Source organism: Notamacropus eugenii, chromosome 1, assembly GCF_028372415.1.
Source record: "Notamacropus eugenii isolate mMacEug1 chromosome 1, mMacEug1.pri_v2, whole genome shotgun sequence".
In the NCBI taxonomy this organism is placed as follows: Eukaryota; Metazoa; Chordata; class Mammalia; order Diprotodontia; family Macropodidae; genus Notamacropus; species Notamacropus eugenii.
This window is the reverse complement of record NC_092872.1, coordinates 11,717,957-11,742,951: the sequence shown is the minus strand read 5'-3', so window position 1 is coordinate 11,742,951 and position 24,995 is coordinate 11,717,957. Positions and strand designations below refer to the sequence as shown.

Genomic DNA, 24,995 nt, shown 5'->3' with positions numbered 1-24,995 from the left:
AGAGAGGGCACAGGGAGAGCTGAATATGAAGGGGAGATTCCTAAAAAAAAAAAAATTAAGTGTCGAGAGGAATGTACTGGGAGAAAGAGAAAAGGAGAGATAAAACATAGTAAATCATCTCTCATAAAAGAGGCAAGAAGGAGCTTTTACAATGGAGGGGAAGAGGGGGGAGATGAGAGGGAATAAGTGAGTCTCATTCTCATGGGATTTGACTTAAGTAGAGAATAACACATATTCAATTGGGTATGGAAGTCTATTTTACCCCGCAGGAAGGCAGGGAGGAAGGGGATAGGAGAGGGAGGATAATAGAAGGAATGGCAGATTGAGGGAAGGGATAATCAGAAGCATCACTATTGTGGGGGGACAGGTCAAGGGAGAGAATGGAATAAATGGAGGGCAGGATAGGACAGAGGGAAATGTAGTTAGTCTTTCACAACATGACTGTTAGGGAAGTGTTTTGCATGGCTACATATGCATGACCTATATCGAATTGCTTGCCTTCTCAAAGAGGGTGGGTGGGGAGGGAGGAAGAGAGAGAATGTGGAACTCAAAGGTTTAAAAATGAATGCTAAAAGTTGTTTTTGCATTCAACTGGGAAATAAGTTGTAAAGGTAATGGAGTATAGAAATCTATCTTGCCTACAGGAAAATAGAGGGGAGGAGGATAGGAAAAGAGGGGTGATAGAAGGGAAGGCAGATTGGGGAAAGATTGGGTTGGAGTGCACCCTGTCGTGGATTGGGGGGAGGGGATAGGGAGAAAATTTGAAATTCAAAATCTTGTGGAAGTGAATGTTGGAAACTGAAAATAAATAAATTATATTTTTAAAAATTTGCAAAACACTTTACAGGCATTATCTCATTTGAACCACACAACAACTTTGAAAAAGGAGGCACTACAGGCTTATTATCCCCATTTTACAGATGGGGATTTAGGTTTAGGAAAATTAAATAAGTGACTCACCTAAGGTCATATCACTAACGTCAAAAGCAAAAATCAAACTCGGGTCTTTCTGACATCAAGTACAGCATTTCATGTAGTCCTCTCCAAACTGATTTTCAATACAGCTCTGGCCTCATCACTCCCCTACTCACTAAACTCCACTGAAGCTCCCTATTACCTATAAGAGCAAATATAAACTCCTCTGCTTGGCATCAAAAGGAACTTTTTTCTTCTGCTTGGCATTTAAAGCCCTTCATAAACTTGACCAATCTTTCCAAACTTATTCTTTACATACATCATTCTTTATATTACATTTATATACATTATTCTCTATATTATATTTCTATACATCATTCTTCATATTATTCATTATATTCTATTTCTCTATATATTGTTCTTTATATTATATTGATATATACATTATCTTTTCCAACACTCTTCCTCTTCATGTACACTATCGACTAGCCAAACTTCCCTTCCTCTAAATCATACACAGTCCCCAGTTCCTGCCTCCACGCCTTTGTACAAGCTGTCTACCATGCATAGAATGCATTCCTTCCTCACTTCTACCTCTCAGAAATCCCAGTTTCCTTCAAGACTCAGCTCAGTCAATACCTCCTCAAAGAAGACTTCATCCCCCTTTCCCTTCCCCTTCTCCAAATCACCCTTTGTCTGCTGGTGTAGGGGCAGGGTCTCTTGTCTTTGTATTTCCACTGTCTATCACTGTTGGTGGCACACAGGAAGCACTTAATAAATGCTTTCTGATTAACATAAACACCGTTATCATCAATAATGATAGTGATCATAGACAGCAAATAGTAACAGTTCACATTTCTCTAGCTCTTTAAAGTTTAGGAAGCACTTTCTTTGTGACGGCCTTATCAGCAGGGAGGGTGAGTGTTCTCACCCTTAAGTGACTTATCATTGGATTCAGATAGATAGATAGATAGACAGATAGATAGATAGACAGATAGATAGATAGATAGACAGATAGATAGATAGATAAAGCATTTATTAAGCACCTAATATATATATATATATACACCAGGTTCTGGCTAAATTGGAAAAGACTTTACAGATTACTGAGTCCAATTCTTTCATATTACAGATAAGGATACCTAGGCTAAGAAAGGAGAAACAAGTTGCCTAAGGTCACATGGACAATGGGTAATAATCACTGATATAGGGCACCCCCTCCCCTGCCCCCAGTGACCGGAGGGTGCTTGTCTTCTCTTTATCCTTACATGTGGAAATCCTGCTTTTCCTTAAAGCCCTAACTCAAGGGTCACCTCCCCTCAGGAGCCTTCCCGGATTGCCCCAGTGAAAGCCCGAGTGCACTTTAGTGGACTCTCCCCTTCGCTCCCAAGATGGCTTTCAATGCAATCTTGAACTGTGCTTACATGGGCACAAATCTGCATCCTCCCCTTGCTGTGTTCTTAGAACTTGAAGGCAAGGAATGTCCTTTTTATTCCCAGTGATCAGGAATGGGGCCTCACACATAGTAGGCACTTCATAATACATGTTGAATCAAATTAAGCTGGCAGCTGTCACTCACTGACTTCCTGTTTTTGAATTTTCATGATGATACACACATGCCTCACTTCCCAACTAGCTAGTAAAATCTCTGAGGGCAAAGGTTATGTTTCATTCACCTCTATGACCTTCCCCCGCTTCTACGACACCTAGCACATGCACAATGCTAAGTAAGTTTTGGTTGAATGTGTGATATAAGAAACCATTTTCAGTCAATCAGAAGTCAGGCCTCTAGTCTCCAACTTGTCCTGCTGTGATCTAATTGAATAGCTTGGACTTTTCAGTCCCCAGTCTGGTGAATGGTATGGAACAAAAGCACCTTCTCCCACCTGCCCAAGAAGGGGGAGGTCCTTAGTGTTTGAAGATGGTGTGGAAAGGAGCCCTTATCTTCAACCCCCTTTCCCTCCTTCCAGCTCCTGGGGACATTAGAATTACATACCTAAAGTATAAAGGGTTCTGATGTGTGCTGGCTGAAGGACTTCATGGAAGATGACAACAGAGCCCAGTTGGCCTTCCAGGGAGGTAGGGCTGCCCCACTCGGTGTCCTGGCTCCCAGCCAGAGTGGTGCTCACTCCTCCCTCCCGTGAAGGCCCCACCATATTGGCACTGGGCCCCCAAGAAGACATGCTGGCAGGGAAGGACTGAGATCGAGAAAGGGATGGGTGGGCAGAGAATGGCAACGGCGGTGGGTGGGTTGGACCAGGGAAGATGGGTGGGCCTGTGGTGGTTGTGGTGGTTCGCTGGCCAGCCAAGCCAATGCAACAGGAAGAGAAGGTCTAGGAAAGAAAACAGACAAAGACAAGAAGAGAGAGAGAGGACATCAGAGATGGGTGAGGGCTGGAGTCTGTGCAGACCAAACCCCATCTCAAGCTCCTAGGATCATGGGTGTCAGAACTGAAAAGGACTTTAGTGACTATCTAGTCCAACCCCCTTATTTTACAGGGGGGGAAACTGAGATCTGCAGAGTAGCAGTAAAAGAGCTGGAATCTGAGCTCATGTTCTCTGATTCCAAAGTCAGTACTTTTCCTACTGTGCCACACTGACCAACAAAAGAAATAAAAGGGAAAAAACTGGAGAGAAAAAAACATTTTCTTCTCTTTTATTTCTGGTTTAAAGAATTTAAGAATATAGATTAAAAAATATAGCCCCTATGCGTACACATAGAAAAACATTTCTAGGCTTTTCAGTTCTGACTTCTATGATTCTACGAGCTCTAAATATACCCAAATGGGTCATGTTATAAACAGTTATCCTTAACACATTTAATTGTTCTTATACTAACAGAATGATTTTAGATTTAGAAAGGAGGTTTTAGCAGTATGGATATATTTCAAATTTCCCCACAAAACTTTTAGTTTTCAAAATTTCTGGAAATCTGCTTCTAAACTTTTGAGATGTGCGTCTTTTTCTTGCCTAAATTATATATCGTCCCCCAAACTCAACCCCACTGAGTTTCCTGGTGCTTAGCATAGTTCTCTGTATACCAAAAGTGGCTAATTAAGGTTTGCTAAGATAAATGAATGGCTAGACCCAGTCTCTGGGTCCCCTACCTTCTCTTTAGAGAAGGGCCTTGGTGAGGCTGATATGACTATAACTGCCAGCTGCTGGACCATGCAAGCCAGGATGGAGGGTCTTAGGCCCTTCCCTTTGAGACATAAATGCAGAGGAGGGGGAGGATGAAGCAGACTGATCTGTCTTCACCAGCTATTATAAGACTCTTGGGGGTGTCCCTCCCTTTAGGGAACAAGTCAGGAGAAAAAAAGCAAAGGGAGAGAACAGTAAAATGTTTTTCTGTCTGCAACACATGAGGGTTTATAAAGCATGCTCCTAACAACTGGAGGTACTATGAGCCCCATTTTAGATACAAGGAAACTAAGTTCCAGAGAAGAGAAGTGACTCTTCCAAGGTCATACAGCAATTTAGTACCCAAGACAAAACTGGAACCCAGGTCTTCTGATGCCCAGGTCCGTATACTTTCTACTATACCAGTGGTTATCAAAGTGTGGTCTTCTGAGTCTCCAAACCCTTTCAGGAGGTCTGTGAGGTCAAAACTATTTTCATAACACAATTTCTAATACAGTAAATGTTTACAGATATAGGAACCACATAAACAAAAGCTCTTTTATCCTGAATAATTTTTGTGTAAAGGATAAACTATATAAAGGGATCCTAAGACCAAAAAGTCTAAGAACTTCTAAATTACATCACGCTGCTTCTGTCTATGAAGGACAGGGATCAGGAATTCTGCTGGGACATCTTGCAATAGCTACAGCGTCTAGGTAATGGAAGGTAGGTAGTGTCCTTTAGGTCTAAATAGAGCCAGAGGTATTGGGGTCAGTAGTAGGGGACGCAAAGCAGACTGAAGATATTTGTACCTCCCAGGGAACTCCCAACATACATCTACAACCAGAAGCAGCCCACGGACAATCAGCTGGAGGGGAGGGACACCCCCAGGATTTTGCTTTGGCCAGTATCCATGTGATACAGAGCAAAGGGCTGGGCACAGGTGGCCATGTAGTGCTAGGGACTGAATCTAAGAGATCTATGGTCTAGTCCTAGTTCTGTCACTTGTTCGTTGTGCACCAGTCACAACCTCATGGGCCTCAGTTTCCTTCTGGGTAAAAATGAATGGGTTACATGCCAAATTCATTATATATGTTTTAAATTTATTACATACTTAAAAAGAAAAGCTATACATAATAGAAATTCATAATTTCACGTATAACTAATTCTCTTTTTCTGTTCTACTAAGTATATGGAAAAGTTCGTTTTATTTGGTGTTTGTTAACTTCAGAATTTAGATTTTTTTTTAAAAATTACAAAAGTGGGTTGAACTTCAGCAGCAGTGCTCAGACATTTTGGTGTCAGGAAACTTTTACACTCTTAAAAATTACTGAGAAGCCCAGAGAGCTTTGGCTGTGGGTTACGTCCATAATAGAAGCTGAAATATCTTGGTAATATCATGAAAACAGCATGATTGTCTGGTATATGTAGTATCTGAAGACAGGCTGCTAGAGGAAAGACCTGCTCCTTGCCTTTTCAAACCTGTTCCCACACCCTTAGCTACTTGGAATTCAAAGGGCATCTGCCTTCATGATCCACTAGGAGAAGGGGCCAAGAAGAAGTAGGTGGTCCAGTTCCCCCAACCCAACACTCACCTCATTGAGGGAAGGGCATCGGAGCGGGGCTGTTTTCAGTAGCCGCCCATCAGCATAGATGTACAGCAAATTTTGGCTGAAGGGTCGGCGTCCAGGAACGTGGATGATGGCAACACTGTGCTGAAAGGAGAACCTTTCACATCAGATTTCTTGTGTTCTGTTTTTGGGAAGCAGGAGGTTTTTGGGGCTGGGCCACAACTCCTGATTCTACCAAGTCCCCATTCTGCCACCTATCCCAGGACATCTGTCTCTTCCATTTGAAAAAGGAGGTGGATGGCTACAGGATCTTCCTCAGCAAACTAGGGTTTACCAAGGTGGGGGAAGCCCTACATTATCCTATCACCACAGCACCTCATACAGGGCTGGGTACTTAGCAGGTACTGAAGTCCCCACGATGGAGGAAAGGTCACTAGCCCAGTAATCAAGAAACCTGACTCCTCTCCTGAATGACCTTGTCTCTTTCCCTCTGTGACTTATTTACAGAATGACAGACTCAGATTAAATTGCTGCTGAATTCAGAGCTGAAAAGAGCTGTGGAAATAACCTAGCTTCCTACCTTCATCTAACAAAGAAGCAAATGGAGTGTGAGAAAGGCTAAGATAACTTATGTGGGCAGTTAAGGCAGTTCTACTCAACTCAAGCAACTGTTAAACACCTAATGTGTCAGGGATGTAGAAACAGAACCGATCACAGCCCTGCTCTCAGCCAGATTACACTCTATTGGGTAAATACAGAGCCATACCTTCAAGGTCTCTAAGATTCCCTTCAGCACTGACATTCTATGACTGATATATAGCAGATCCCTTTTACCTAGCACTTTAAAGTTTTTAAAACTGCACTACAACCCCTCAAAGTTAGAAGGTCGAATGGTAATGTCTTTGTTTTCACAGAAGAGTAAACAGACATTCGCACTTCACAAGGTGACTTGGGAAGGTTCCAGAGCTAGTGAACCCAAGTACACCAACTTCAAGATTGGGGCTCTTTCCACTCTCCCACATTATGATTCCCAATCTCCTCTCAGTAGTTTATCAAGATTGCTTACAGAGACAGGTTGGGGAAAGGTAGAGAAAGGGCGGGAAGGAAGAGACAGAGAGAAGGTGAGGTTGGGGGTAGAAATGGCGAGGGTATAAACTCCACCTTCTCCACCTCCCAGCACATCCCTGCTCACCCAGGCAGAATCATTGAAGGGGAACTCTGGCAGCGATACTGTCATATACTCCTTCCTGGTGCACACAGCTACCACCAACATTCCAGCAGGTGTGAAGAAGGCCTCAAAGCCTGTACCACTGGGTGTGAAAAAGCTGGGCGGGGACAACCGTGGGCTGTTGTCACCTTCCCTTCCCAGAAAGGGTAAGCAGGAGAGGTGGCCCGTATGGATACCAGTGCCTTGGGGCATTGGTTCATCCAAGGCAACGGTGCCAATGCCCTCCCACTCGTGATCCACCAGCCCACATGCCACCCAAGCACATAATTATATCCCCTATCTACCACCCTGAATCTGATTCAACAAACACTTATTATATGCCTCCTAAGTGTAGGGCACTGTGTTTAGAACCAGGGAAGATACAGAGATGAAAGAAAACACAGTTCCTGTCAAAGAATCATAGGATTTGGAGCTGCGAGAGATCATAGAGATCATTTAATCCAACCCTCTTATTTTCCAGAGGGAGAAACTGAGGCCCAGAGAGTAGAAGGGATTTACTCAAAGTCACACCTGTAGTAAGTAATTGGGACTCAAATTCTGGTCCTATGACTTGACAGTGTTAGGGGAATAAGCTCTGGATTTAGAGGTGAAGAATGTGTGCTGTAACCCCATCTCTGTTATTTTCGAGTTGTGCGGCCTTGGGCATTTCTCTCCAGGCCTCTTTCCCGCTCTGTGCCTTTGAGACATCTTCCAACTCTAAATCTTAGGAAATATATTCAGTACGATTCTAGATTCCCTTTGTCCAGCCCTGACTTTAAGTTCTGAAAGCACCTTTCCCCTCCTCCTCCTCCTCCTGCTGTCATGGGGCACAGATCACCACCACCCACCAACTTCCCCCTTACCTGTACAGCTGCTTCCTCTTGAGCTGTGGGGGGCCAGCAGAGGGGAACATGGAGGATCCTCCCCTTTGGAGGCTGGGGGTGGGTGGCTCCTGATGAAGGCAGAGCCAGGCATGGAAGGAGAAGGCAGGTCCCGGCCACCGTTGAATAGAAGGCACCATAATGCCTGCCATGCTGGGTGTCAGGTCAAAGTAGCGTAGGGCCCGCTCTGGCCCCTTCTGACGGGCCATTCCTGACAGAGCCCTTATCACAGCAGCAGTGTAGGGATGGGCACCCTTGCCTGGCTCTGTCCAGAGCAGGCGGAAAAGGCACCTCAGCTCTGCCGGCCTAAGGGAGACGCCCCCCAGGGCTTGCAGGAGTTCTAGGAGGTGCTCGGCCGCCTGACGTTTCAGAGCTGGCTCCGTTCCCAGCGCTTCCAACAGGTAGCTTACCAGGCCAGCTTTCACACACGTGGTGCGGCTAAGAGGGCCCCCATCACACAGAAGGCGGAGCCTCTCTGAAAGGTACACCTGAAGGTCACTAGAGGACAGGACTGGAAGCCACTGGGCCAGAATCAACAGGGGCTGCTCATTCCGAATGGGGAGGGGTGGGCAGGCACTGTAGTCCCCCTCCACAGCCTGTCAGGGTAGGGAAAAAAAGTTAATCCCAGCACAGTAGAGTAGAAAAGACACTGTGGACTTAGAGTCCAAATGTCCAGACTCAAATCCTGTATCTGCCACTTATCAGCTATATGGTATTGGGCAGCTCATCCTTCTGGGCTTTAGCATCTTCATTTGTAGAAAGAAGAGGCCAGACCTCATGGTCTATAAGACCTATGGTCCATAAGGTCCTTTCCAGCACAGACATTGACCAATTCTAACATTTTTGCCTCTAATCCTCATGTCAGTCTTGAGAAACCAGTCTTGGGGATGAGAGCAGGAACTTAATTTCTTTGGATTTCAGTTGGTTTTACTTGATTAATTTGGAGAGCGCATTATAAAAGAAAGGGAGCATGTCACTAGCCTTTGAATTAGTGTCACAATTCTCCCAGCATTTAGAGGAAAGTATGAGGAACGAGAGGTGATTAGTCACAAAGTCAGAGCTCGGGGACACTGCTAACACTGTAAGACAGGCAGAGAAGGTGAGCTGGGGGTGGTGGGGTGGTGGTAGAAGGCAGTGACAACAGCCCTCAGGGAGACACTAGCCTCTCTCCTTCTTCGATGCTACTTGCACCTAGTGTACAAATGGAGAGAGAAGCTTGGCTTTTATTTGGAAGCCAGTCCTCCACACAGTGACTTAGAGAGCACTATAGAGTCTGATAGTGTTAGAAGAGGAAGAGAGGACACGGTAGAAAAAGGGAGAAAGAAGACAGCTGAGTGGTTGTGGAGATCACGTATTCTTGAGATTTTTGCCTAGTACGGGTGTGCACCCCTTGAGGTGTGAGCACTATTGCAGGGTGATGGGTGAGGAGAAGCAGAGATGAGGCTTGTGTGCCAGGCCAAGCTGTAGAGCAGCCTGAGGTTTCAGACAGAGAGAGCGATCAACTAATCAATCAGCCATCATCGGCATGGAGGATGGAAGCCAAAGAATAGTTCCAGTACAAAGCTTACAAGCTAGCTAGGAGATTTGTGCATATGATGATTTTTTTAAATTACCTTGTATTGCATACATATCAAAGGTACCATCAATCAATAGAAGATGATTTTTTTTTTGGCAGAGGGGATGGGGAGGCGCTAGTGGCCAGAGGAGGTAAGAAAAGGCTTCATTTCAAAAATGAAGCTGAGCCTTGAAGTGAGAAGGCATTCTAGGTATTAACGGACAGTCCATCTAAAGTCAAAGAGATAAGAAACAGTGCTTAATAATAACTGTTGTTGTCATTCCTGTTGTGTCTGACTCTTCTTGACCTCATTTGGGATACAGTGGAGTGTTTGCCATTTCCTTCTCCAGCTCATTTTACAGATGAGGAAACTGAGGCAAACAGGGTTAAGTGACTTGCCCAGGGTCACGCAGCTGAGACCAGATTTAAACTTACATCTTCCTGTCTCCAGGCTTAGGGCTCATGAGAAGGGCTAGTTTAGCTAGACCAGAGCATGTATGAAGAGGAGCAAATGTAACAAGGCTGTAATGGAAGGTTTGGGTGCAGGTTTTGATGGGTCACTAGAATTTATTTTATAGGGACCTGGAACTTAAAGAAAATTTCCCTGGTAACTGGACTAGATTGGGGAGAGACTTGAAGCAAGAAAACAAATTTAAAAAGCTGTGTGACTTGAAAGAAGAGAGAGAGAGAGAGAGAGAAGAAATGTTATGAATGTAAAATAACAAGATCTGACAAATGACTGGATGGGGATGGGGTATGTGAGAGAGAGGAGTCAAGGACGGTACTGAGCTCAGAAACCCAGACGACTGGCAGAAGAATGGTGAGCTAAGTCAGACTTCTCTCTGTCTCTGAAAGCCTGACTCAAATGCCACTTCAACCAGGGAAGCTCTTCGGATTCCATCCGAATGGTAATGATGACACACCATGGATACCTCGTTCTGTACCCCTCTAATGCACTAAAATGTCATCCTCATTTTTGTCTCATCTCCCTAGTGGATTATAAGCTTCACAAAGACAGGGATTGTATCTTATCTAACCTTTATGTCTCCTCCAGCACAGGTCTCTAAACACAGTATGTTTTTTAAATGAATGAATAAGATCCCTCCTCCCTCTCATGTTGCATAAGCTCCTTTTCAGCTCAGATGGTCTGTGAGTCAGTCAAGCCATGATGAGCAGAAACACTAGTGGGGATGCTATCTCACCATAGAACCAAATTCCCTCAACTCAAAAGACTCGGTGAATTAGTTCAATATTATTTGACAAGTAAAACTTTCTTATTAATAGGATCGTAGACTTCAGATTTCAAAGGGACCTTGGAAGTCATCAAGTCCAACCTTCTTATTTTACCGATGAGGAAAATGAAGTCAGTATGGGTAAAGTGACTTCTCTAAGGTCACACAGGCAGAGAGTAGCAGTCAGGATTACAAACCAGGTCTCTAGAGTCCTAATCCAGTATGTGTTTGACTAAACCATAAAACCATCCTGAAAACAAAACCAGCCTCAATGAAATCCATATGAATCCTCCATTCAGGCTGCTACCATTTTCCAGATGAAGAAACTAAACTAGGGCCAGGGAAGATAATTAATTTGTTTATGTCATGTTACAAAAATTATATTATATGGCACCAGACTAGGATTCTTAGATTTCAAGTCTCAATTCTGGTATTAAATACATACACATATCTATCTATTCATATGTATTATATATGTGTGTATACATACAATATATACATATATGAAATATTAATGCAATTTTAACTTATTAAAAGCTTCTAAGGAACCCTAGATATGAGGTGCTGAATAAACACTGATTAAATGAATTAATTAATGAAAGAAAAATGAATGAATGGATAGTTGAATGAAGAAACAGATGTCTTCATTATAACCAGGCAGTATCTAAGGTGGGAAAGACAGAGACACAGAGACATTAAATGCATACTCTCTGGATGCCAACCACTGCACATGACCACTCCCACCCACCCTCATCTTGTAAAAATTCTGCATGTGTGCCCTATTTGGGATACAGGTAGAGTTCAGCGACTGGTGAAAATTGGACAAGACAAGGTAGCTCAGATTAAACTTACAGAAAATTTGCAAATTTGACTAATCAGTGTCTGACTGATAATAGAAACTTCATTATTCCTCCAACCCTTTCCCCATTTCCATTTTCTTACCATGTTGAGCAATTCCTGGAGAAGCCTTCTAGTGGGTGGACCCTGGCTCTTCAGAACCTCATACAAGTGGGAATAGCCAATTCTCTCCTTAAACACTTCCTGAAGGAACAAGTTTATACAATAAATTATAAAGAAAAACAACTTTGAAAGAACTCTTTCAAACTCTTTGAGAACTCTGATCAATGCAAATGACCATCCCTAATTCCAGACGGCTAATGAGAAGGCATGCTACTCACCTCCTGATAGAGGAGTAATGGATTCTGGGTAAAGAATGAGACGATATTGGTGGGGGAGTGGGGAGATATGGCCAACACGGGAATTTGTTTTGCTCAACTATTCATATTTTTTTTTGCAAAGATTTTGTCTTCCCCCACTCCCAGTGGTAAAAGAGTAAAGTGGGAGATTGAAAGGAGATTTTTATTAATAAAATAATTTAATTTTTTAAAAAAGAGAATGAGAGTTGGAAGAAACCTCTGGAAGAAAACTCATATGGGGACGTGACCCACAGTTTAAGAAGCACTGAAGGGGTCACAAGTGGAAAAAGTGAAAGAAGCCCTAATCTAGTTGAGTCCATACATGAAAGAATCCTCACTATAACTTATCTGACAAGTACTTGTCCAGCCTCTGAGACTTGAGGACCTCAAAAAAGGAGGAGACAACCAAATCTTGAGCAAGCCATTCCACTTTTGGCCAGCTTTAGTTCTTAAGAAGACTCATGGTTTGTAATGACTTTTGAGACCTGTCTGACTCTTTCAACTTTGACTGACTACGTGGTCTTCTTGTCCATTATATGCTTTGCTATCTGAATGCATCTTGTTTCTGGATTAATAACTGGGTCCTAGATCTTTAGCTCTGCTTATACCCCTTTTAGAGTCCCTTGACACAGAGACGTCTGAGCAAACAGAGAAGGACTCAAAAATACAACTACTCTTTCGACAGAGTCAACACTGCCCCACATCCTTCTATTTTTTGTGCCCAAGACTTCAGGTGGCTTACAACGAAGCCTGGCACACAAGACCCTTTAGGTATATACAAAACTTAAACAGGTAAGGAAAGTCATATGGGACCACCAGAAAGAACTCCTGTGATCTACTTTTCTGACATCAAGAGGTCTCATCTATTTCTCTTCCCCCATCAACAGTCAGTCATAGTATAAAGTTCTATTTAGGAATACAAGCACAGCTTCAGAGTAGGAAGAAGTTGGGTAAGATTTCTTTATGGATAATGATAGCAATTGTTCCCTTATAAGCCCCAATGCTAAGGTGCTCTGCCTCCCTGATTGTGCTAACACTTTTCTTATATCTCTGTCCTATCCCATACTCTCAGTTCTTCCTTGCTGCACCTGTTCACTATGCACCCGTAGCCCATTGCAGTCCACCCCACCCTTACTCCTTGCTCAGCAGCTACAGGAAGCACCCCAAGATGTCTCCCATGCCTTGTCCTGCCCATCAGAGCCCTACCTTGGCAGACGGAGAGTTGCTCATGATGGAAGTAAGCACCCTGACAGCATGGACAGCAATGGCATCAGTGTCTTTGTCCAGCACCTTCAGGGTAAGGAGAAGGAGTTAAACTGTAAGGGACTAGGAGTTCACAGAGTTCTTTGCTCCCTCCTTATCCAGTCACTTGGTCCCCAGGGTCTAAAGTCTTTGGGGGATTGGGAGATTATGAAGTGGAAGGAGAAGATGTGTGTTCCCCATAAAGGATGACAAAGGAAAACTTTCTGAAAACTTTCCCGGGGGAGAGAGCACTAAGGTCCAATGTCCTATCTTCTCATCCTAGTCATCTCAGATCATCAGCTGGGTCCAGGAAGGAAACAGCTGGTCCTCTGCAGATCCAAAGCCTTCTTCTGCTCAGTGCTGACTGAAGAGGTCTGGTATCCATGGGATAGGGCAGCCATGACCCACAGAACCTTGATGCTGAAGCCCTTGCCAGGAGCAATCATTGGGCTGAGATTGAGAGATAGGACCAGGTGTTTCGGTAGTAATCCAGGAATTCTTGGTGCCACACGCATGCTCAGTGACCAATTCCCACCAGGATTCAGAACACATAGGCAATGAAGTACCAGGGGAAAATGGGGAGGTTGGGATTTGTGGGTTGGCTTAGTGGGAGACTAGAGACTCTTTCCCTGAGTCAGCCAGACCTTTGATTCCAGGAAGGGTTCTGACTCTCCCTATCCCCAAGACTTCTGTTCAGTTCCCATTTCTCTGGACTTCTGTCTTCTCCTGCAATACCCTCCCCTACACCCTTCTCCATCCTGCCCAAAGTATGCTGATCTTATCTACAATCAAAGAAGTATATGAATTGATTCCTCCACCGATTCTAAGCAAGCAAGGGAATGGGGAGGGAGGGGAGGATAGAGAAATGGAGAGTAGGTTCTGAATTTGGCCAAAAGTGGGGAGCTCTCATTATCATGACCTTCAATTCAATCTTAAGAAATTTGTTGGATGCTGCCTTGCTTGGGGGAAAGAGCCCAATTGAGAGGCCAATACTACTACCTCGTTTAATAAATTCACCTATTCCCTCCTAGTCAACCCTTCTGTGAGGTTAATAATATCTTAGACTCCAAAGGGATCCAGACTCCCCAGACTCATAGGTATTTGGAGATGAAGGGGTCTTAAAAAGATTTAAACCAACCCCCTCACTTTACAGACAAGGAAACTGAGGCCCAGTTAGGATAAGTGACTTGCCCAACATCAAACTGTTAACAAATGGCAGAGCTGGATTTGAATCCAGTTTTTGGCCACTGATAAGCTCCCATCTCCCACAAACAGTGTCTTCTCTGACAGAGAAAGATTCCTATTTTTCAGACAAAGGCATTTTTCTCCTGAACAGCAGGAGAAGCAGTGGGCAGTAGGAAGGGGTTGGATGACTTCTTCAGCAGGGCCAGACAGATTGATCAGATTTGTACCATTTGGCCTCAGAGCAAAGGACTAAGAGCAAAAAGGGAGACATCACAGAAAGGTAGATTTTAGCTCAATGAGGAGAAAGCTGCTAAGGATTCAAGTAGTCACAAAGGGATATGGGCAGCCTCATGAAGCAATGAGCTCCCTCTCACCAGAGGAGACTTATTGGGAATGCTGTAAAGGTGATTCTTGCTCAGAGGTTAGACTGGGTGCTCTTCTAGCTCTGAAACTCTACAATTCAATAATCCACCAACCTGAGATGCTTTTGACCCCAGAAGCCAGTTCCTGTGAACGTATGACTTGGCGTTGAGGTTAGAACATAATTGGAGTTGGGGACATGAAGGATGGTTAACAGGGAAAGGAACAGACAGAGAGAGGACCAGGGGAATCTGGAAGGAAAACCAGTTTCATTCACCATCATGCATGGCCAGGACACACCACCAGCCACCACCAGACCCACACTGGGGATGCCAGCACTGGAAATCACCCACCCCAGGGGCCATGAGAAAATCTTGTGTTGGGAGAGATTAAGGGTCTTCCCTTGGGTTTTAATGCTGACCTACCACCCTCAACTTGGGGTCATTTCATCCTGTCCTTTCCTGCTAATAATCTAATCTGAAATACTCTCAGCAGTAGGGTCCTGTGGGAGGGCAAATGAACCTGGCACCCAATCTGGTAGCCACAGGACCTCACCTGTCCTCAAAAAAAGTAGGATCGTGTGTGTGTGTGTGTGTGCGTGTGTGTGTATGGGCGCACATGCACACACAGGTTGAAGGTGCACATATTAGGCTGTCATTTCTGCCTCATAGCAAGAAGAACACTTTACAATTTATAGCCCTGTGAGGTTGTTGGCACAAGTATTATCTCTATTTTAGAGTTAAATAGAAAAACTGAGGCACAAAGGTGAAATGACTCGAGTGATAAAGTCAGCCAGCTAGAAAATGTTGGAGGTAAGGTTTCCTCACCCTGAGCTCAGTCCTCATTCCACTACAGGCACGAGCCTGTTCTCTCCACACATATGTTGTCGATGAATGGAAGGGATTAGACAACCCAAAGCAAGGGCTAATCAAGAATCTACTACGTTTACCAGGCTTGGGGACGTATGACACAATACTTCTATACGTATTTTCATATGTTATTCTCATTCTCACTGACAGACTGAGTTTTTCCTCACTGAAGTCCTGATCCATTCATTGCCTTATAGTGTCGCAGGGGGCTATGCCCTGGTAAACCCTACCAAGCTAGAGGGACTCCAAGTATGATTGCCCAGGGACAGTGAAGGACCAGCCACAATGAGTGCAAAGAGATGGCTTAGGATCCTACTGGCTACCAGGTGACTGGTTTTGGTTTTGTTTTTGTTTTAAAGCAAATATAATTCCTAAAATTTCTAAGTTGTGCTGGGCCTAGATCTGTGCCAGCTGAGAGGAGAACATTACTCCCAGCTTACCAGGGATCCAGAAAGCATATATGATGAATTTTTGGTGCTGGAACACCATGAGCAGACAATGGGAAAAAGCATCCTGGCAGCGCCAGAGGTGCCCCTTGAGGTTGAGAAACAAGGGCAGTATTATAATGACCCTGAGGACAAAGAATTCTTCTGTTTCAAGGGATCTGTGACTTTACATAGACAGGGATTTCATTCCACTGATCTAGAATGTACATCCTCCACTCAGTAGACTTCTTAGACAACAGGTCTACAGTGATTTCCTATGGAATCTGGCATAAAACACAACTCCTTAGCCTAAGATCTAAAGCCTGCCACAATCTGACTCTCACCTATCTCTGTCCTTTATTTCACATCATTTTCCTTTGACATCTCTATCTCTTATTTTTCCACTTGTGTTCTCCTTAGCCCCTGAGAACAGACCGGTAAGGGATTCGAACTCAGCACTCATGTTGTATTCCTGGCAAAGAGGATAGACAACTGCAACCACCATGAAGCCTTCTCTGCTTTGCTAGCATGGGGCGGGGCACACAGGATTTGGGGGTGGGGGATGGTGCTGGCATCTCTAGGCGGCCCCGAAGCTACCCCAGGAAGCCCGAACCAGCACATCAAGCAGTACCTTCTGAATATCGAGCTCGGTCAGTAACTGAGTGGCGAGATCATTGCCCCCTTCTGGGGCCACTGGGCTTCTAGCCCGCAGGTAGAGCTAGCGGAAGGAGCAACAGGCCGATGTGAAAAGAGGAGGAAGAGGAGGAGAAGCAGGGGAGGGGATGGGGAGGAGGTAAGGCAGAAAAAGGAGAGAGACAGAAAATGAGTTATAGCAGAAAACCTGGCTGTCGATATTTTTCCTAGAATGTCAGCTGGATCTCCATGTGTGAGTGTGTATGTGCGTGTGCATACGTGTGTGTGTGCATGCATGTGTGTGTATGTGCATGTGTGTGTTATTATTCCTAAGAAAATGTAAACTTCCTGAGGGCAGGGACTATGTTATATTTCATCTTTACATCTCTGGTGCTAAGCTTAGTACCTCGTACATAGGATGTGCTTAATTAATGTTTGTTGGGGGAAAGAAAATTGAAACTAAATACCGTGGAATACAATGACCAAGCTTGGTCCCAAAGAAGGGCTCTGAGAAGGCACCTCCCCCACTCCCCTACAAAGAGGGGAGATTGGGTGGGGCGAGAACTGCATATGTCAACTATTTTGACACCCTGGTTAATTTTGCTGAACTGTTTGCTTTCTTTTTCATTCTCTGTTACAGAGGATGTCTTTCTGGTGGGGGCAGGGAAAGATACATGAGATATGAAAGTGATGTAAAAACAAAAGAACAGCAGCCAATCGTTTGAAAAATAAATGTCTGTTGTGGTTGAGTTGCCTATAAGCTGTGAGCACAGCCCTTATTACAACCATCACCTCCAGTACAGCTTAGAGTAGCTGAGGTTCAGCCTGGGGGCAATGAACCATGCATGGGGAGACATGCAGTTGGGCACCACTGGCCACAGCAGCTGCACTGGGGGGCAGCATGACCAGGTACAGTTAAGGCAGAAGAAGGTCCATCACAAGGACTGGTAGACTTAATTAGGGCAAACTTTATGCCCTTGGGTGGATTTAGCAGCTCACAGGTGAGCAAGTGGGTCATGAGAAGTCACCACTACCTTGAATGTGCTTCAGAGGAAGCCACTCCCCTAATGTATCTCTCCTCCAGCGGGCCAATGGTAGGGAAGGGGGGAAGGAATAGAGAAGTTGTGTGTCCTTTGTCCAGGTATCTGCTATCCTGTGGCAGGGTCTGGTACTGTCCCACTGAGTCAAGGGATCAGCTTTCAATGACAGATGAGGCCATACTGTGATGAGAAGACCTTTCCAAGACAACTTTTACTACATTTCTGATGCAGTTCTGGCTCTGAGATTCTGCCCCATAGCTGCAAGGGTACATTGTGAGAATCCAAATGGAATAATTTCCATTGTGAAGTTGGCACGTAATAACACAAAGAACTTTTCAAATGTATCTTATTTGATTCTCACAACCACCCTGGGCAGAAGGTGCCATCAGCCTTAATCCCTACCTCCCCTTCATTCCATGCATTCTTAAGGGTCCTGGTACTCCCCTCCCTGGCAGCAGGCAGCCAGCAGAACTCTAGGGACCAATGTAAAGAGGCCTGACCAGCAAAACATCCAAAGGTTCAGAGATGGGCATGTTAACAAGGAGCAGGTTGGAGAGAACCTGGAACCCAGAAAGAGCATGCTCACCTTTATGATACTCCAGCTCACTAAGGGACTTAAAGGCTGAAGATCCTGGTGTATGTGTGTGTGCGTGTGTGTGTGTGTGTGTGTATGCACTACTCTGCTTCTCTATCAGAATATAAGCTCCTTGAGGGTAGCGATTACTTCCATTTTTCTCCCTAAATCTCTAGAACCAACTGACTACAGCACATTACCCCTAGTAGTCACTTAATATCTATCAAGTTGGGATTATAGAATAACCCTTTCATTTGACAAATGAGAATACTGAGGTGGAATGACTTGCGTGAGGTCACATGGAAGGTTACTAGGAGAACTGGAACTCAAACTCAAGACACATGGGAGAACAAAAGGAAAGGATGAAGGATAGGAGAGAAGGCTGGAGGAAAGATGGGAAAAGGTAATACATCTAAGTGTGTGGTTCTACTCCTGACTCCCAAGGGGCTAGTCAGGAACCACTCACGTAAGTCCATCTGTCTATCCCAGAACTGCAAAAGAAAAAAGAAGAAATAAACACAGAAACATAGAAAAAGAGGGATAAGAAGAGAAGGAAGAAGGCACATTGGGCTCCCCATCCAGGGGCACTGCCAAGAGAAAGAGGCTGCAAGGAGTCAGGCAGGGAATTCCCAGGTGTTGAACCCACCAAATCCCCAAGCCCAGTGAAGTAACTAAGGTGAGGCCCTTGCCTTGAGGCAGACCAGGGATCTGACCCTCGCAGATGATGGTGCCCACTCCCAGAGTCCTCTAGCAAGAGAGCCCCCATTACCTGCCATGATCCTCCAGTGATACCACAGGGGAAGCTAAGGCAGGTGGGCGCTAAGGGCGGGAGCTTTGGGAAAGTCTCAGGCAGAAGGCACGCATCTCTACCCATAGGCTGAGCCCTGTCATTGCCCACCCCACCACCTGAAGTCAGACCCCTACCTTGCTATTTTGAATGAGGCGCGTGATGTGTTCAAAGCAGTTGTTGCTAAGGAAGACAGCTTGGAGGACAGGGCGGTCAGCACAGTCCAGCATCTCTGGAATGGCATCTGGAAAGGGGCAGAGAGAAGAGGAAGATAAAAAAAGCCAGGATTCAAAAAAAAAAAATCTTACAGTCAAGAGTACTGGGATCCATCTAATAAGGTGCAATTCAAATAGAGAAAAACAAACTTTCACACCAGGGTTCAAACAATCAACTTCACAAGTAGCAGACGGTAGAGGTGTGGGTATAAAGCAGTTTATCTGAAAAAGATCAGGAGGGTTCAGTGGCCTGCAAGTTCAGTATGACTCAACAGTGTGTCACAGTAGATAAGGAAGTCACTGCAACGCTGGGTTGTGTTAAGACATGAACAGGAATCAGAACTAAAGAGGAAAATAATTCTCCTCTCATCTGCCCTAGTCAGATCAGATCTATGTTCAGTTCTGGGCACCATGTTTTAAGAAGCACACTAATAAGTTGGAGAGAGTCCAGAGACCCAATCTGGGATGGGGGAGAGCCTTAAGTTCATTCTGTATGAGGGCTTGAGATCTTTAGCAAGGAGAAAATTTGGGGAACAAATGATAGTTGTCCTCAAGCACTTGAAGGCTGGAATGTGGACCAATGGTTACATGGTTCTGCTCAGGCCCAGAGGGCAGGACTGGAAGCTGCAAGAGGCAATCTGAGAACTGAAGGAAAAACCCTCCTAACAGTGTAGTGTGTAGCGAGGTTAGTAACTGTGTATCTGTCATCTGAGACTACCCTAGCAAAGGGAGGAGATGCTCGCTCATCACCAGAAGGCCGGTGACCAGGGAGATGGAATTTTTGGCCCCAGAAACACATGGAGAGGTCTGGGAAAAGGTCTAGAGAAGATATGATGTGTTGATAGAGGAAAGCCCCACACGATGAAGTCCACGAAGTATTCAAATGTAAAATACAACTCTTCATAAATTTATAAATGATATAAATGACTCTTTCTAAAATTGTGGCCAATCCCTGACCTAGACTATTTTTTTCTTACTGGCCTGGAGTCAACTCTCCCTCCTCTCCACCTCCTTTCCATCTGGAAAAATCAAAAAATTAAACCCAATGCCTCACTGTCATCCCCCCAAACTCCTCAATGAGGCAGTGAAGTAAAGGCTGAGGGGTAGATGCTAAATCAGACTCCAAAAAGATCTCAGCAAGCTAGAACCTATTAAGATAAATGTGTATAAGGGCAAATATTAAGTCCTGCACCTGAATTTTAAAAAAAACCAACCATAACAACAGGAAGAGGAAGATGATTGGACATCAGTTGCAGGCAGGCAGATTTTGGCTCAATATAAAGAAAAACTTGCTAACATTCAAAACTATCTCAAAGTGGAATGGGTTGCTCTGGGAAGTGGAGGGTCCTTATTCCCTGGAGGTCTTCAAATAGAAGCAGGATGACTGCTTCTCAGGGATATCGTAAAGATTTCTGCTCAGGTATGAGCTGGATTAGATGCCTTCTGGAATCCCTCCCATCTCTGAGATTCCTACAAAGACTTTGAGATTCCAAAAGAATCAAGGGAGTAGAAATACTGTTGGTCAGGGAATCAGGAGATCTAGGTCCAAGACCCAGCTCGAGTACTAAGTCACAGCGTGGCTGTGGACAGGTAGCCTAACCTCTCTGGGCTTTAGTGTCTAAGACCCAAGCTGGAGAGGGGAGGAGCAGTCCAGGGAACTGTGGCTGAGTGGGCCTATGGCAGATCTGGTTTCACTTGCCTGAAGATTGTGATACTGTGCCATTCAGTGCCAGGCATTTCCCTTCCCATATGCCTTTCCCTAGGGTAAAGTTTTAGATTTTACATACCAAGCATGTTGACCCGGAGCATGATAAGGCCTTCTTCTCCACCAGTAGGGCTGGGGATGGGACTACTGGCCTGGGTGGTGGTTGGGGGTCGGTCTGTGTTGAGGACCCGGAAATAGCCTTCCAGAAGGGCTCGGAGTTCTGGGCCCCGCTGAGAGGCACCACTGGCATGGAGGAGGTGTACAGCTCCCACTAGCCCCCGAAGGGCCAGCCGCAGGAGCTGGGGGTCCTGGGAGGGGCTGCCCCAGCTGCGAAGCACCCCCAGGAGTCCCTCCACAGATGCTGGGGTGACGGCAGCCAGTGCATTCTCCTGGATTGGGGGAAGCGGATCACAGAGATAGGGTATTGGACCCAGCACACAGAACACACCTGTCTCCCAACTCCAAGGTCTAGAGATCCAAGGATTAGAGAAAAATTCCTATAATTCCTCCCTTCAATTAGCCAACTCTATCCCCTCCCAGAATGATCTCGCACTCCTCTCTGTTCTCTTCTGGGATAGGTACAAGATAGAATGTAGGATTACAGGATTTAGAGCTACATGGGACAAAGAGCATTTAGTTCAAAGTTTCGTAACTTTGGGTCCACAGGCAAAAAAGATGAAGAACTTCCAACCCCTTATTTTACAGATGAAGAAACTGAAGCCAGAGAGATCTATGTGCCTTGGTCAAGGCTACACAGGCAATACGTAGCAGAACAAGGTTTCAAACCCAAATCTTCTTAACTCTAAATCTCATGTTCATACCATCCTGATGGATGACTCAAGATCACCTCAAACCCCCCCGCCCCGAGCTGTGCCCCATTTTAAGCAAAGCTGAGGAATGAAAATCAACCTTTACACAATAGTTGATCCTCCAAGACTGATTTTTCCGGTTAGAAAGAATTGTCTTAGTTCCCCGAGACCCTTAAACTAGGATAATTTAACCTCTCTCAGCTTCAGTTTCCTCATTTGTAATGAGGAAAATAATAGTATCCATATCACAGGATTGTTGTAAGGCTCAAATGTGATAACATATACAAAGCCCTTTGTAAACCAGAAATAAAATGCTTTTAAAAAATTGAGTGCTGTTATGTTTGGATTCTGTTTACAGATAGCGTAACTATCCTGAGAAATCCTCCCCAAGTCCTCTAGATCTTGGTTCTCACACTATTCTGGACCTCCTCTATGTGGAGCAAGACCTGCCCCTGGTAGCGTGTACCCACTAAGGGAGCTAAGGATGGTCACCAAATCTCCTGCCTGTATTCCAAAGGAACCCTTGCGTCCTATTATCCAGGGTTTAGAGAATATGGCTGGAGGCTCCTTTTGGTCTCCTTTAGGAACTTCTAGGTGGGGAGAGACCAGAGGACTCAACTGACCTCTTTCCATCAGGATCTTAATCCACCCAAAAATATAGAACACAGAATGACAGAACTATGAGAATGCTAGAGCTGAAAGATCCCTTTGAATATACAGAATATCAGATGTGAGGGGGACCTTGAAACACAGAGGCAATGAAGGTAAGGGTTGAGGAGTAGACACTAAATCAGATGCTAAACACAGAATGCCAGAACTGGAAGACCTCAGAACACAGGCTTTCAAAGCTAGGAGAATACAGAATGTCAGCTCCAGGAAAGAAGGAAGGGGGGAAGGGGGGAAGGAAGCAAAGAAGGAAGGGAGGGAGGGACAAAGGAACAGAGGAAGGAAAAAGCATTTTTTAAGGCTTACTACAAGTCAGGTAGGTGCTAAGAAACTTAGAACAATGAATACAGAATGTTAGTCCTGGAAGAGATCTTTGAACACAGAAGGTGAGAGCTAGGAGGAAACTTGGAATGCAGAATGTCAATGATATTTAAACACAAAATGTCAGAACTCAGATCTTATAACACAAAAATGGTGGGGCTGCAAGGCACCTGAGAGATCCTGCTGTCCAACCCACTCATTTTATAGAGAAGGAAACTGAGGCAGAGAGAGGATAAATGACTTAAAGATACAAGACTAGTAAGTGGCAGATTTAGGCCTAGAAGCTAGCCCAATGCTGCCTCCTAGGTAGCTTTCAAAGTCCGTATCCCTGGAGAGAGGCCTCAAATACTAGGCTATTTAAAAAAAAAAATCTTTCTGGCCTCCTAAGATGGCAGAAACTGATTCCCTTAGCTTACATCCCAGAGTGCAGTTCCTCAGCCTCCTAACTCTTCCCCTCCCTTGACCAAGATTCCCTTCTCTCTTCCACCCCCACCCTCACCCTATCCAGGCACACCTTTCCGCCAGTGATGATGGCTCCAAAGAGGTGGATAAATCGAAACTGCAAGACAGGAGGAAGAAGATCGACATCCTGAAGGCTGTCTATGGGGAAAAGAGAAAAAAAACCAGTCAGTGATACTGCAGCTACACCAAAGAGACAAACAGTGTCTTTCTTCTTCTTGTGTTGAGAAATGTCTCCGCCTCTCCTTTTCTAACCTGGCTGGCTGTGTCTCCCAGGGGCTGGATCACAAGACCCAGCAGGATATAATGTTAATACCTCACCTCTGGAACAAAATTGTTCCAGAGCTGACATTCTGTATTCTCCCCAAGTCTGGTAGGGAATATAAGACTCTTCCTTTAGGGAGCCCTGGGTCTGATGGGGGAACTAGGCAGTATATAAGGGAATAAATGGGAAGGAGAGCATCTTCCAGTCTCTCCTTAGATCCCTAAGTAGAAGAGGGTCCCTCTGGGCTACATGGTACCCTGAGGCATCTCCTGGTTCTCCCGCTGCCTTTTGAAAGGAAACGGAGACATACTGCAATTGGCCTCCGTCTCACTCAGAGCTAAGTCTCAAATGCAAATTTCCTTCATCCTCTCAGTCTCCAGCCACCTGTTGGGGGTGTTGGGGGCTTTCCTGTTCCCCTCCCTCTGGAGACCCCAGTTTTTCTCTAAATGAGAATATAACGGCTACCGGCAGGACTTTTAGGGGCTTTTCCCCCCTAACTCAAGTCAACAAACATTATTAAGTGCCTATTACATGCTTATGCTCTATGATGTCACTGTTTCAGCTCTTAATAAAGCAAAACAGGTGGAGGCGAGGGTTGGGCAGGGAAGGGGACCAGCTCCCAATTAATTATTCTTTAAAAAAGAAAAGAATTTTTGTTCCACACAACCTTGGCAAAGAGAGATGAAGGAAGAAAAAAAAGCTATATGTCTCAGAATCACAGTTTTAGGGAGAAAAGTGATTTTAGAGATGACAGAATTTCAAGTCATCCTCTTGTTCAATCCAAACCCCAAAGAAATCTCCCCCCTAACACATCAACGGTCATCAAGGAGAGGCAAGAGGATGAAGAGAGAAGTATCCCACCTCCTGAGGCATCCCACGCCCTTCGGAGAACTTCCCCTTATCAAGGAGGTTTTTCCTGACATTCTGCCCATATTTATTTACAATCTGTGGAAGTCTCCCCTCACCTGATGCTGCCAGTTCTGTCCTGTAGTCTCTTTCTCACATAACAGCCCTTCACACACTTGAAGACAGTTTTTTTCCAGGCTAAATCTTTCCAGTCCTTTTAACCATGGTCCCAAGGCCCTTCACCACCCCCGGCGGACACTTCCCACCTTATCAATGTCCTTCTTAAACTGTGGCTCTGTCCACACATACACACACACACACACACACACACACACACACACACACACACATATGGAGTTACCCAAGGTCACCCAGATCATAAGAAGCAAAGTCAGGAATAAAACTCAGCACTTCTGACCATAAGTCCAGTCCACGTTCCTTTCACCTCAGATCCCAAACTAGGGAGCTTTGAGCACACACTTCTCGAGGACAGGCACCCTCTCTCTTTCTCTCATATCTGTATTCCTAGCACTTAGCACCATGCCTGGCACATGGTAAATGCTTTAAAAATGCTAAATAACCACTCTCTTCTGCTACTAAAGGAGGGAAGTCATCCACCAAAGTGAAAGAGAGACAGGGCCAATGCCAGTAAGAGTAAGAACAGCTGCAAAAATGGAGATGACAAGACACAGGAAACTGAAGTGCTGGAAATACTGAATGAATCTTGGAAATGATTTATAAATGTTATTGGTGATATAGTCTGAAATGCGACTTATTCAAATTTTATAAAAATGCTGAATTTTTGTTTTACTTCCCATCTCTGGCCCTCTGTTCCCCTATCAGCATCAGAAATTTATTGCCTGCATGACCCCAGACAAGTCACCTTACCTCTTTGAAAACTTGGAAATGCCATATTG

At 44.8% G+C, this 24,995-nt stretch overlaps 1 protein-coding gene across 6 annotated transcripts in view; it reads right to left on the bottom strand.

Moving 5' to 3' along the window:
* The window catches only part of NBEAL2 (neurobeachin like 2), a 154,009-nt gene that overhangs the window by 47,507 nt on the left and 81,507 nt on the right, over positions 1-24,995 (bottom strand). For 5 of the 6 annotated variants that reach the window (XM_072653420.1, XM_072653417.1, XM_072653390.1 and 2 more), the window contains 10 exons: positions 23,023-23,108; positions 20,795-21,101; positions 18,930-19,036; positions 16,390-16,476; positions 12,884-12,967; positions 11,424-11,522; positions 7,677-8,290; positions 6,799-6,931; positions 5,631-5,750; positions 2,912-3,248 (listed from right to left, as the gene is read on the bottom strand). In XM_072653420.1, the coding sequence (XP_072509521.1) occupies positions 2,912-3,248; positions 5,631-5,750; positions 6,799-6,931; positions 7,677-8,290; positions 11,424-11,522; positions 12,884-12,967; positions 16,390-16,476; positions 18,930-19,036; positions 20,795-21,101; positions 23,023-23,108 (1,974 nt within the window). The remainder of the gene's footprint in view (positions 1-2,911; positions 3,249-5,630; positions 5,751-6,798; positions 6,932-7,676; positions 8,291-11,423; positions 11,523-12,883; positions 12,968-16,389; positions 16,477-18,929; positions 19,037-20,794; positions 21,102-23,022; positions 23,109-24,995) is intronic. The other variant, XM_072653402.1, reaches the window with a different exon arrangement.